General features: G+C 34.5%; 1 protein-coding gene and 1 non-coding gene across 3 annotated transcripts in view; both read right to left on the reverse strand.

The window, feature by feature from the left end:
* The window catches only part of LOC114340927 (uncharacterized), a 471,416-nt gene that overhangs the window by 69,628 nt on the left and 386,913 nt on the right, over positions 1-14,875 (reverse strand). For both annotated transcript variants that reach the window (XM_050657299.1, XM_050657298.1), the window contains exon 3: positions 7,251-7,420. In XM_050657299.1, coding sequence (XP_050513256.1) covers positions 7,251-7,420 — 170 coding nt within the window. The remainder of the gene's footprint in view (positions 1-7,250; positions 7,421-14,875) is intronic.
* Positions 9,157-9,238, reverse strand: Trnap-ugg (transfer RNA proline (anticodon UGG)). The gene is given in 2 exon segments: positions 9,157-9,195; positions 9,201-9,238. It is a non-coding gene; the product is annotated as a tRNA-Pro (tRNA).

Below are 14,875 nucleotides of genomic sequence, written 5' to 3' on the forward strand. Positions count from 1 at the left end.
ATCCTTGAGTCGTGCTTGTAGGACTATCTTGCACCCACTGCTGTCTTCATCCCGTTGCTCTAGCTGCTCACGGAGCTGTTTTACGGAAAGTTCTTGTAGCAGCATCTTTGGTCGGCACGCACGTACTTTTCAAAATGTCTTTTAAAAGTCTTTCCGAATACCGAACAATCAACGCACTTGTAACTATTCCCGACGAATAAAGTCCAAAAGTCTTTTAAAGTCTTTCCGAATTCACTTATTTATATCGCACTAAGTTTACTGTATTTTACCGAACACCGACACCACTGTAACAAAAACGAGCGTTCGGGTATTTATTTACGACTTTATTATTTATTTATACAAGTTTACTTTACGAATTTTAGCTTAAAACTAAACTCTAATAACAGCGCGCTCCGCTTAAATAGCCAATAGGTCCTGTTCTCGAAATGTCTACATATCCCTCGGCCTAATGAATATTCTGGAGATCTTCGCTCACAGCGCCGTCGCTTCTGTGACGTAACGGCTACTGTTATTCCGACGGTTGGAATTCTCCCAAGCCGGGGACTGTTTATTGCGCCGATTCGAAACTCTTTCGTTACAATATATTATTATATTCAATACAAACGCCGACTCCGAAATGACAGTAGCAAGTACCTATACAATAGCGTATTTAAGGGCACATGTGTGAAGTTACGGATGATAAAAAGAACAAAGAGGTTTAACAGAACAGGAGGAGAAAACCTTTATTGACTGCACTAACTTTCCCCTTTCATCCCTTATTCCCACTTCCTGTATCCACTGTATAGCTGTATCAGCTGCGGGAAATAGAGCATTATACTCCCTATCATCATTATTAAGATCTAAGCTGCTGAAAAGACAATCTAAATTAAGACTGTACATGTCAATTATTCGCCCAGTTGTTACATATGGGAGTGAAACATGGACTCTACATCAGCGAGAAATAAATAAATTGCTGATATTTGAAAGAAAAGTCCTCAGAATGATATTTGGTCCTCAAAGAGATGAATTGACAGGAGAGTGGAGAAGGCGCCGCAATGCTGAATTGGTGACTCTATATGGTACTGAAAACATCGTCAGACATATAAAAGCTAATCGGATAAGATGGGCAGGTCATGTAGTAAGATCAGAGGAAGACAGAGTGCTAAAGACAGTGTTCTTCGAGAGACCAGACGGTAGAAGATCAGTGGGCCGTCCCAGAAAAAGATGGAAGGATGATGTTGAAACCGATCTATCTAGGATTGGGGTACAACAATGGCAAATCGAAGCGCAAGATCGCAGACGATGGAGGGCCATAGTGGATGCGACGAAGACTCACCCCGAGTTGTAAAGCCAGTCAAGAAGAAGTATCCACTGAGGTGTCAGCCTGAAAGGGGTCATAATTATCAATATACAATAGACACATTTCACATGCCAAACTCCATATTACTTATGACGATGCTTTTTCGGCTCTAGCTCTTACATAGACTAGGACTTACATCTGAGAGACTGAGCTAGGCGAAGCGTAAGCCGTGGGCTTCCCTAGTTAGTTGGGAGTTTTAGGTATTTTTCTACAATAACTCCCAACTCTCTGTGACAGTTCTAACGTTACACGCTCACTTCTAATGCATCGTAAATTATTAAGGGATTGTTAGATAATAACAAACCGATTCTATGATTCATCGAGATAATCTCTTGTTTTTAAATGAGGCACATAATTACTATTAATTTATAAATCTAGTAGCATACTCAATATGAACTAATTTATTTATTATTAACAAAAAATTATGTAAATTACTACGATGACTTCAAATCTTAAATAATAGAAAACAATTATTGAAATAAATGTAATTCACTGACTAATCGTTACACCAATTACACTTGGTAACAAATAATAACGAAGGAGTGTAGTGTGTGTTTTTCTCGGCCTTACATAAATGTTTGTAAAACTGATTTATAATTCAATTTTAGGATTTTGAATATGTGTCTTAAATGACATTTTTATTCATTGCGATTACTATTTCTACATTTACACAATCCAACCAGCTTATTTTGAGAGATATTAACAGCCTCAACATACCCCTTTCTTCTAACAACAGAATTAGACGTAAATTGAGATATTGTATAGGTTTGTGTAAAAACGAGTGGTGTTGCATTAATTCATTATCCAAACTTACGAAATATTTTCAGTCTGGAAAAGGGAATACAACATGCCATAACTTTTCCAATTATCTATCTCGAAGACCGATGCACTTGTGGTATCGATGCATAAGTAGCATATATTCGTAGTCCCCTACTAGACAAGGCGAAAACGGCGAGTTCGTTAGAAAAAATATTCCTATGAGATTTTATTTGCATAATCACATTCGTGAGACATCTCAGAATAAGGTTCAAGAATTCGTCCACGTGAAAAGTGGTCCAATTTTTTTAATCAAATTGCAAAAATCAATATTTTTGGCCCGTACAAATTTTTTTTTGGTTTTTTGGATTATTCTGGACAAAAAAGGTCTCTTGTAATTTTTCTCTAAAGTTGATCGTTTTCGAGTTATAAACAATTTAAAATTGAAAAAAACGAAAAATGGCGATTTTTAAGGCTTAATAAATTGGTTAAAAGTTATTATTATGAAAGTCAGAAAGTGACTTAATCAAAGTTTAAAGCCCCCCTACAAGATCCTGAAGAAATTTTTGTAATAATTTTATTACTAAGCTGTTATTTTTAAGTAATAATAATGAGCGCCAGCACGTATTAGGCGTATTAGGCGGCCGTCTATGGTGAGTGCGAGAGAGATGCCATTCCGGCAGTCCAATCAGTACCATCTTACTCGCACTCACATTTACAGCCGCATCAATACGCTCTTACGGCTTATTGTTAATAATTAAAAATAACAGCTTAGTAATAAATTAATGACACAAATTTCTTCAGGATCATGTGGGGCTTTAAACTTTGATTTAGTCACTTTCTGACTTTCATAATAATAATTTTTAACCGAGTTATTAAGTTTTAAAAATGGTCATTTTTGCGTTTTTCAAATTTTAAATTGCTTATAACTCGAAAACTATCAACTTTAGAGAAAAATTACAAGAGACCTTTTTTGTCCAGAATGGTCTAAAAACCCTAAAAAAAATGTCCAGAGCAAAAATAATAATTTTTGGACCACAAAAAAAAATTTGGACCACTTTTCTCGTGGGCGACTTCTTGAACCTTATTCTGGGGTGTATTAAAAATGTGATTAAGCAAAAAAATCTCATGGGAATATTTTTTCCAACGAACCCGCCGTTTTCGCCTTGTCTATACCAAAAATGCAGTAAAGATCAACCCTAGATGCTGACGTCACCAGCAGGAGGAACAGGCAAAGCAAGTAGGTGAAGAGTTCAAAAGAACGGCCTCCTACAGGAAAGTGTTTTAGCACCAATGCTTTTCAATATATATACAAACGAGCAACCCGCGCCGACTGAAACCAAGCACTTACTGTATGCTGACGATCTCGCAATATGTGCTCAAGGAAATAATTTTGGAGAAGTGGAGGAGAAACTTGAAACTGCCTTAAAAACAATGACAGCGAATTACCTGCAGAATTCTCTGAGACACAATCCTTCTAAAACCCAAGCCTGCACCTTCCACATTCGCGAAAACGAAGCCAAGCAAAAATTCCAAATTGCGTGGAGTGGTAATACATTACAACACAAAGACCAACCTTTATACCTTGGAGTAACTCTGGACCGGTCTCTCACCTACAGACAACACTGCATAAAAACGAGAGGGAAAGTAACAACTAGGAACAGCATACTCAGAAAACTAACGTGAAGTAAATGGGATGCATGTCCTGGCGCCTTAGGCTACGGCTCCACGGGCGCAAAATTGACGCTAGCAGTAGCGGTAAAATGAAGAGTGATAAATGAAACCAACGGCGATAATACTGGGCGGCTCCACGATGCTGTAAACTGTCGCTCAAGATCGGTAAAAGACGCATCGTCAAGGTCATGTCGCAGATGGATAGGTCTAGACTCCAGACCTATTTTTACAGTAATTTACGGGGGCGTAGGTAAATTGAGTCCCATATATCTAAATTAAGAAGGGTCAAAATATTTAGATGGTCGAATTGAATCCCGGGCATCGTAATCCTTCTAATTACCTTTTAATAGCTTTTAATTTGTAAATATTTTATTGGTTATGCATTTATGATAATCAAATATAAAATGTAATACATACAGTGCGCTGGAATAAGTGTTACCCCCCTTATTAACTTATTTATTTTAGCACATAAGCAAAACGCTGGGACAGGTCGATTTTTAAAATAATCATAGTATATTATAGCATCAATGTTTCGAACTTTACGCGATCCCTCTTCAAGTGACAGGCATAACTTTGATTTTTTTAAATGGGAAAGTACATCATGTGACACCTCATTTAAAAGCTTTTGAAATACTGATTACAAAAATGGATAATACTTTAATCTAAAATCAATGGGAAAAACCCAATAGTTGGCTGTATACCATAGTTTAAAAAACTCATACAGAAGTAAAAACTTCAACTTGTATTTTATACCAGAATACAAGTTGAAGTTTTTACTTCTGTATGAGTTTTTTAATACTTTAATCCTATTTGAGACCGTAGGCGCAAAATATCGATCGAAGCCTTTTTAAACGCATTCATTTTTTTTTTCAAATCCTGAGAAAACTAATAAGTATTTTTGAAAAATTTAAACGCAGGATGAAAGATTACATTAATACGAAGGGCTGAAATTCCTTAGAATAAACAAGAAGTTTCAGTTGAATGATATATTTGTAATTAAAAAACAAACTATCTTTTCTCTTTTTTCACCCCTGTGACTTATTAAAATAAACATTATATAATTTCTCAGGGGCTTTTGACCCTCGATAATACTGTAATATTTAATTCTGCGTTTAAATTTTTCAAAAATACTTATTAGTCTTCTCAGGATTCGAAAAAAATGAATGCATTTAAAAAGAATTCAATCGAAATTTGGACCTACGCTTTCAAAAAGGATTAAAGCATTATACATTTTTGTAATCAGTATTTGAAAAGCTTTTAAATGAGGTGTCACATGATGTACTTTCCCATTTAAAAAAATCAAATTTACGCCTGTCACCTTAAGAGGGATCGCGTAAAGTTCGAAACATTGATGCTATAATATACTATGATTATTTTAAAAATCGACCTGTCCGAGCGTTTTGCCTACATGCTAAAAATAAATAAGTTAATAATAAGGAAGGGTAACACTATAGGGTCTCGATCCGCGATCTATCTGTATACGATACGGTTTGAGTTGATTGCCAAAATGAATTCTGTGAAAGTTGTTCTTAGTGAAAAAAGAAAACAATTGATTGTGTTGAATGGCTTCAAATGTCGTTTTCACAAATCTTTAAAAAATGACGGCATGATGACAAAACCCCTCAAATAGGAGCGCCCGCCTGCACTGCATCCATTGCACAGATCACTTAACTTTCTTTAGATGTTTCACGCAGGTATCTCAAGGTCATCCTAAACTAAATGTCATTTTTAGTAATGATACGTTTTTTGAGATGTCGCCATGCACCTGGAGTGAAGATTTCTTCTATATCACTGAGTCTGAGTGTCATTATAATTTGTCAATTGTCATCATTGTCAGTATGCCTTTATCTTTATGTCAGTAAATGTTTATCTGATTGTTAGCAATAATAAAAAATCCTTATTTAGATAAAATGGATTCAAATACAGTTTTTGAAACAAAACTAATGTGATTTGAAGATCCCTAGGAAGATAAAATTCCTACCTTACATTTGCATGGTGAGTTCAACAAGTATTTGTTATTAGAGAACAAGTAACACAGTTAGTGGTGTAGGGAAGCAAACGAATGTAACACCAAGTAAGTAACCCCTACTGAAAATATATAATTAATAAAAATTATTTTACGTGAAATGAATATGGTTATTATCAAATCAATTATATTAATTTTTTGTTTTAGTTGAAAGTCCTTCAACAAGTAGAGATGCACACAGGTTTCAATCATTTGAGATACCCTTTTGTAGAAGTATTTGGAACTCAATTTGGAAGATAACTATTAATAATTTCATTTGTAAAGATACGATTTGTAAAAAAGTATATACAAAGTGGTTTTGCTGGTATTAAATAAATAAATAAAAATACATTGTCATGTCTTATTTTTTCCCAAATGGTATTTTGTATATTTGAAATTAAAAATAATTTGCATATTTTAAAACCAAATTATTTTTTTTCTCAACTATACAAATATTTTAACCTAACATTTTCTTCCCACCAAAATTACATTTTGAAATTCCCGCTTGCATTAGTTCCGATACAAGCGGCATGGAGCGCTGTTTTTCATATTTAACCAAAGCGTTATCGTGAAACATCTAGAGGAGGTAGGTGATCTGTGATCCATTGCAAGCCCGTTATCGCCGACCCTGCATGAAGCCACTACAAACGAAGATGCGGCGCTAGGCATGTTGTAAATTGTCGTTCTCGTGGAGCTAAGATTTTACAGCTGTGCTGCTGCCGTAATTTTACCGCTACTGCTAGCGTCAATTTTGCGCCCGTGGAGCCGTAGCCTTAGTAACAACGGCACAGGCACTATGTTCTTTAACAGCTGAATATGCGTGCCCCGTTTGGGTTTGGGGCAGACCTGCCCCCACAAAATTTGATACTGCGCTAAATGAGACATGTAAGATAGTAACGGGGTGTATGAAATCAACGCTACTCTCAAATCAACTGCTATATAAAGCAGCGGGCTTTGCAGAACCTTTAACACGCAGAGGCGTTGTAGAGCACATAAAAAAAATTAAATAGATCGCGGACGAGCGGTATTCCCTATACAAGGCTCGAACACCACGAAAGCGACTAATTTCCAGGAAACGCTTCCTTGGAATAGTGCAGGATGAACCTCCTGAGTATTTTCCTCTTCCCCAGGTTCAATGAACCGGCCAATCTTTAGACTTTAAAACGTGGAAAACTATGAATAGGATAAGAACGGGGGTCGCTCCAGTAAAATCAAACATGGTAAAATGGAGGAAAATAGACCAAGATGATGTGAACTGTGACTGTGGAGAAACACAGAAATGAAACATCTTACATGCAGAAACTGTCCTCATCGGTATACCCTCGAAGATTTGTGGTATCGCATTTGCAACAATTTCAGTTCTTACCATTTTTTATGAAAAGTTGTAAATTGCGGAGATATTTAGCAGAAATGGTTCCCCTTCAAATCACAATCCCGACTGGACTAATATTTCAGATTTATAGTAAAAGAGTTTACCTTCTGGGATCACAGCCTATGGTTTGTGACTGCCTTAAGCCATCTGTCCTGGGTGGCCTAAGTTGCACGCCATCGCAATATAAATTGTCTTCGGTTCTTGGAAATGGACCTGGACCAACACTACGTGACAGCGGTTCATCTTTATTGGATTGAAGTGTTCTAAGCACCTCCTGTAACAATAATGTTATGAATATTTTGGAATCTTTTTAGTTATACAGTCGAACCCGCTTATTAGAATAGGAATATCCCGTTTTAAGATATAGAAATTTGAGGTCCCAAAACGTTTTTACTAGCCACCAATGATGGGTTATTAGAACATCCCGGTTATAGGAATACTTTTGCTCTGCAAGAAGGCTATTCCATTAAGCGGGTTCGACTGTATTGTAAAATAAGTAACAAAAGCATATGAAATTAAAGTTTATTTAAAGTTTACTTATTTAATTTTTTTTTATTTAGCTAATGCCTCGACAACTAATGGCCATTTGCATGGTAGGTACCAGTGGCGTACTGAGCATGGTTCCGCGGAACCAGGGCCCGAGCCACGCAGGGGCCCGCTCTGCTTGTATCTAATTATTTAACTTACTTATAAATGTATCTTATGCAATTTAGGAATCTATTTTATTGACATTTTCATTCCAATGTTTATTTTTTAAAACCTGTTTTAGTTTTCTGATATTAAGGTTTTTAATAATGACTGGAGTACTGGAGATTTAGATGTAAAAAATTTTTGAGTTTCATTATTTATAAAAACGGCTGGCGTAAATTGATCAGTCATGTCAGTATGAAAAACGATAGGAAAAAAATTAACTGTTTTCATAGTCTATTGTTTTGTAAAAAAGTATTTAACATCAAAAGTAATTAAGTTACGATCAAAATAATGTTGGTACCTATATAGATATCTTTTTTTGGTTGGTAAACAAAAATCGTGAAAATCACCCTCTAATGATTATCCGAAATGAAATTAATCGTTATTGCTTCACAAATTACTTTACTTATGTATTGTTTATAAGATATGTAAGATTCGTTGGTTCAAAGTGTTTATTTTTGAAAAGGCTGTAGTTAAATGGGCTTAGACGAGTCACTAATCACGAGTGTATGCAAATTTTGAACAGCCATATCTTATAAAACCAATTTTTGTATTCAGGAAAACAAAAAGTTCACGTTGAAATATCCGATTTGGAATTTGACGAATAAGAACCTACTTTTCATTGCCTACAACTCTGCTTCTCCTGGGTCTACTTACAGACTTTGTATATACACCTTTTTTTTTTCAGTTTTCTATAGGCTATATTTTTACTACAAATATTTTTTTTGATAAAATACTTACTTTTGAGTTATTTGCGAAAAACCGTCCCAAAACGTGTTTTTTTTTTGTTGAAAAATGAACATATTCACTCACAAATAACTCAAAAAGTATTGACTTACTGAAAAAACTATAGAACTAGAGTTGCTTAGAATTAGTCAGTTTATCCAATTCCGGACTTATCGTGAACGTATGTTTTTCACTCACATCGGGCACTCACCCCGAGGGCAAAAACGCACATCGGCACAATAGGGATCACTTGATATGATATATTATGATTTACATTTAATGTTTATTAAAAACTTTTGATATACGACGTGTGTTTTTATTGGGCGGGCGGGCCCGCATCCCAACTGGAACCAGGGCCCGCTGATCTATCAGTACGCTACTGGTAGGTACGGTGAGTTTTTGAAGTTAGGTACCTAGTGTCATGTGTAGTGTGTGTGTTGATTAAGTGTCTTGTTACTTTGCAAAGTCGACGTCATTGTCTTTGCCAAAGAGACGCTAATTGTATCCGAACGTCTGCGATCCCTCCGGTGAGTACCGATACCACAAGGACAGAAACTATTTTCAGTTATTAATTTATAATAAACGAAAAATTTCTGACCCTGGTGAGATTCGAACTCACGACCATTCGGACCTTTCGATCCAAAGGTAGGCGCTCTTACCACTGAGCTACAGAGCCTACTTATTTAATTAATGCATTTGACTTTTCCGCAATTCACAAAAATAAGTTCCAGCATTCATAATATGTATTTTAAACGATCTCTGGCTTTCTGTGTTGTACTAGGGCGGATCTGTGAAAAAACGACTATATTTGGATGCGAGAGGTGGCATTCTCCATTCTGATTTTTGCAGAAAAGCTTCTGTGATAACTTCAATAATAATTTTCTGAGCATTAATGAAAAAATTATATTTTTAAAAATGTCATCCTTTTTTCTACTTTCTTTGCTTAAAAGGATGCATTTTGGAGAAAAGTCGCAAAGAAACAAAATAGCGATAAAAAAATTTCTATGAGATATGACTGGCTAAAAATGATTAATAGTCCAAGAGCTAGAGGCGGATTTTGCTTATGATCGGTAATATGAACAAACTATACGGGGATATGTTGAATTAGTCGTGTAGAGATCCCGTCATTTGGGAATGCACTAATTTGCATATTATGGGGTATCTAGAAATTGTCTAAGAACCGCCTTTAAAGTTGGTGATTGGTTTGGTGACATTTGAAACTGTTACTGAGTATTAATAGTTATTTAACCAAGAAGTGTATTAATAAGGGCGATTAACAATTGAGATATTTTAACGCGTGAGCGGGGCGAGTGCGTTAATGTTCGAGATTGTTAATCGCCATTTTAATTCACGAGTTCGTTACAAAACTTTTTCGTCGACCTTATGTTTCAGAAATAAAGATATATTCATCTTTTGATTTTTCAAATACACAGAATTTTAAACAATAAAGTAAATAATGACATACAATGACAGATAGTACTAACAGCGGCTACTTGAGTTTAAATTTTTTAGTGGGAATATAAATAGGTATATGTTTGGTTGCCTACACCACAGGTCACTGCCAATCACAGAGCGTTTAATTAATTTATGCAAGCAATGTATGTTGTGTTGCCTATAATGAAATCGTTCATTAATAGAAAATCATTCATTAATAGGGGTCATTAATCAATGATTTTGAGGGTGTTAAAATTGATCATAAATGGACGGTCGACGGAAAAAATATTTGATGCGAAGGCGTGGCTTAGGAAGAAACTTCAAATTTTGACCTCTGTGCAAGTACAATAATATGCAAATGAGTGCCATCTCAAATGACGGTAGGTACCTCTACATGACTTTCCCACACATGCGGGCAGCTGAGTAGGAGAGGAGGGTAATTATAAGGGGTAAAAGTAGAGGATTTTATTGTTTTTTTTTGTGACGCTCATGATCGAGATTCTTCTTCTTAAAGTTCCATCTCCTAGCGGAGGTTGGATATCATAATGGCTATGGTCACTTTGTTGGCTGCTGCTCTGAACAGTTGTAATGAACTACAGTTAAACCATTCTCTAAGGTTCCTTAGCCAGGAGATGCGTCTTCTTCCTATGCTTCTTTTTCCTTGGATCCTTCCTTGCATAATAACTCTCAGCAGCTCATATTTCTCTCCTCTGGTAATGTGACCCAAATATTCTAGTTTTCTTGTTTTTATACTGTTCATAATTTCTAACTCCTTATTTAAACGTCGTAGCACTTCAACATTGGTAATCCTTTGAACCCACTGAATTTTCAACATTCTTCTGTAACACCACATTTCGAACGCTACTATTTTTCTTATATGTTGCCTTTTCAATGTCCAAGCTTCCATTCCGTATAGTAAAATAGAAAATATGTAGCATCTTAGAGCCCTCAATCTGAGAGGCAACTGAAGATCTTTGTTTGTAAGCAGTGTCTTCATTTTTATAAATGCTTGCCTTGCAGTTTCAATTCGGACTTTAATTTCTTTGCTTTGGTCATTTTTGTCATCAACCCAGGTTCCCAGATATTTGTATGTCTTTACTTTTTCTATTTGGGTTTGCTCTAGTATTAACCTTTCATTTCCATGTTGTGTTTTTGAGACAATCATAAATTTAGTTTTTTCCTTGTTTATTTTGAGTCCATATCGAATGCAATAATCGTTAATTCTATTTAACAATTCTTGTAGCGACTCAAGGGTGTCTGCCATTATAACGGTGTCATCAGCGAATCTTATCGATACACTTTTGGCATAGTAACGTAAGTCACCAAAAATGTTTTTGTAGAAAAACCACGTTTTTAATTTAACCTGGTTAAGCTTATTTAAATTATACAAAATTTACCAGGGTGTTTTTTGAGGTCTACACTTTAATAAAGAACAATGTTTTTTAAAGTTTTTGTATAGTTTTAGCGGTTAATTGATACTTAAGTTACTTTACGGGTTCTAAAATCTTGAGTCTTGATAAAAAATGTAACGTAAGCACACACATACGTCACTTTGGCGGGAAATTGTAGCAGTTAAAGTAATTTGGAAAGAATTACAAACAATCGTTTATTATAATAACGTTACAACAATCTGATATTTATTTAAGTGAATTTATATAGCTAGATGAAAAAAAAAACTAAAGGAAATATTAAATTCTTGCTAGTAAATACATAATAAACTAAATACATAATATTTTTTATTAAGTTTTGGAGGCTTCATCATCAGTGTCATCCTTTGCATCAGTCTCTGCTAACTCATCTTGAAGAGAAGACTTACATTTTAATTTAAAATATACATCATGAAACCTGGCAGGTATGAGATTATTTTTGCAGAGTTTTTCCAGATCCCTTTTTTTCAATTCGGATATTGGAAGCAGTTGCTTATAAATTTTTTCAGGTTCACAAACGACCATTTCTTGTCGCTTTCGACCTTAAAAAAACAAACGCTTTAGGATAATCTGCAATTACGTATTTATTTTTTTATTTGTAGTTTATTAACAGTAGTTTAGCTTAAAAATATCTAGGCACTGATCAAGTGTCGGTAAGGCATAAATGGTAAATAAAATTCAGTTCTAAACAAGTGTTCTTAATAAACTTTTTTCTAAAAAATTCGAAAGGGTTCTCTTCTTTTCATCATAACTTGATTAATTTCAAAGCTATTAAGTTCTTCTGCAGCTCATTTGATAGGTATTACGAAGTACTTTGACAAGTGCTTTGCAGATTTTATAAAGTGCATCGTTTTCCCGTTATTTAAGCTTGAATGCTTAGATTTGAGTACTCGTCGAAAATAATATACACTCAATTACCCAGAACTCACTTTGAATTAACGTTAGTTTAGTTCTTTATGTAAGGGGTGTGTATTTAGTTTTTTATTATCTTCAATTTCGTCAATAATAAGTTTTTTGTAAAAGCTTATAGTTTTTGAGTTATACGTGAAAAACAACTTTAAAAAGGGCATTTTTTACGAAAAAAATAAAATCTTTGATATTTATTTAATAACTCAAAATGTATTGATTTATTTTAATAACGTTATATAACAAATTTGGCTTAGAATTTGTCCCTCTATCGACTTATGGTATCATTTTTAATAAAATAATTTCACCCCCGAGAAGGGGTAGCATCCACCCCCAGGGTAAAAGCGCAAGTTTGCATCATGTCACCTTTATTCCTTGAGGTATCCTCTAACTACTCACCAATGTTCATGAAAATCGATGAAGGCTCAACGAAATCAGAGGTAAAAACCTTCAGTGACTGCACTGAATATTCTATCCCAGGCAACCAAGTGACGTCATATAACGTTGAGGAAACGTCAGTTTTTGGTTGAAAATAACACGTGTTTGAACAGTACGTCAAATAGACGTCTTTTGTAGGTGATTTTAAATACGTAAGATTAATAACGTTAAAATTACGTTTAAAAAACGTTTTAACTTTAGACAGCCTAAGTCTGACGTCACAAAATTGGGAGGAGCTTGCTTGTTTGTATTGACTCCAAACAATTTCGTTTAGGCATAGGTAACGCTAAATGTTTATAAGAAATTTCTCATTTATTTTTTACGCGGTTTGTGTCTTGTGTGATAAAATAATACTTTTCATTTATATATTTAGTTAAAGAAAGGTATAAATTAAGAGATTTTTATGCGTTTTTGCTCAGTGAGTTAGTTTAATGCAGTAATTCTTCTTGACAACTATCTGAGGTTATGTTAGTTTGTTTTTAATTAAGCGTTAAATTAAGATATTAAGTATGCTGGATAATTTGTTAATAAATTATTTATTAGTTTCATATTTTTTGTTTTTTTATATTTATGTTTCATATTTTTAGTTGTTTCAGATTTGACACAGTAAGTAGGTATATATATTGGATAGATGGAAGTAGGTATATATAACTAGTGAAAATTATATAATGTGAGGGCTGGTACAATCAATGTTGCTTCTAGCCTAGCGCACAAGCGATCTTAAACAAGTGGTAGCACTTATACCTTCGACACATGGGACGTAGGCCTATAGGTTTCATGTTATGTATCTATTATACTATTTTGAAACATCTGAAAGAGGTCACTTTTTGAAAGTATTAAAGACGTGATTTTACCTACGTGAAAAAAACGTAGATACGATTACGTTTTAAAATCGTCACAATTATGACGTCAAATCGATGAGACAAATACACGTGATTTTCAACGTCAGTACTACGTCATAGAAACACGTCAATTGGTCATTTTTATGACGTGTTATCTACGTTATAAAAACGTCGTTTGGTTGCCTGGGATGCAAATCAGAATAGAAACATGCAAGCAGTATTTCTTTATTTCTAACCGTTTTCTAGATACAAGAGTTCAAATTGATAATTTTACAATTTTAAACTTATTTTTTTCACAAACAGTTTATATTTTATATCAAAATTTACAAAGATTTTTTAACAAACAATTCAACCGAATTTTTTTTTAGGTTATGTCAAAATAATTTGTAATAAATAAACGAAATTAAATATGAAATGGAGTTTTACAGGTTCATAATGTTAGTTAAGGTTTTAGAGTTTTTTGAAATAACTACAAATACATGTTTTTCGTTATAACTTACCTAAAATCAATAATTTAGTCGATTGTAGCACGAATCTGTCACTGTCGTAAGCCAAACACTGACTGCAAAAATCTGACGTAAGTAACAGAATCCGACCGGTACTTACGTTATTATGGCGGTAAACGACGTTTGCTTACGTTATTATTATGGAAATAGTGCTAAAGTTGCGTTTCTTTTGCGGGTATGATTAAAACAATTCTGGACATACGTTTTTAAAAGATTAAAAAAAAAAAGGTTTAAAGTAATTCTAGGCTTATTACATTTTGGCAGTACCTTCTAAACACTAATAGCGTTAGTTTAATGAAAAAACATGATTTTCGCCAAAAATGTCACTTACGTTACTTTGCCAAAAATGTATCGTTATGTTATTTACTGTTCTTCCGTTTACAGAGATTCCATCACTTAGTTCCGCTATCGCTTCCTGAAATATGGCTTCACTGTACACGTTAAACAGTAGCGGCGACAGTACACAACCCTGTCTTACCCCTCTCTTTATATCAATATTCTCGGACTCTTGTTCGTCTATCTTTATATTGGCCTTTTGATTCCAATACAGATTGATGATAATTCGTAAGTCTCGTCTGTCTATATCTCTGTTTTTCAATAATTCTATTAGTTTTTCATGTGGGACTCTGTCGAACGCTTTTTCGAAGTCGATGAAACAGGAATAAATATCCAGGTTCATATCTAAGCATCTTTGAGAGAGGACATTAAATGCAAACAATGCCTCTCTTGTTCCAAGTCCTTTGCGGAACCCAAATTGGGT

The sequence above is a fragment of the Diabrotica virgifera genome, chromosome 7 (genome assembly GCF_917563875.1).
Source record: "Diabrotica virgifera virgifera chromosome 7, PGI_DIABVI_V3a".
In the NCBI taxonomy this organism is placed as follows: domain Eukaryota; kingdom Metazoa; phylum Arthropoda; class Insecta; order Coleoptera; family Chrysomelidae; genus Diabrotica; species Diabrotica virgifera.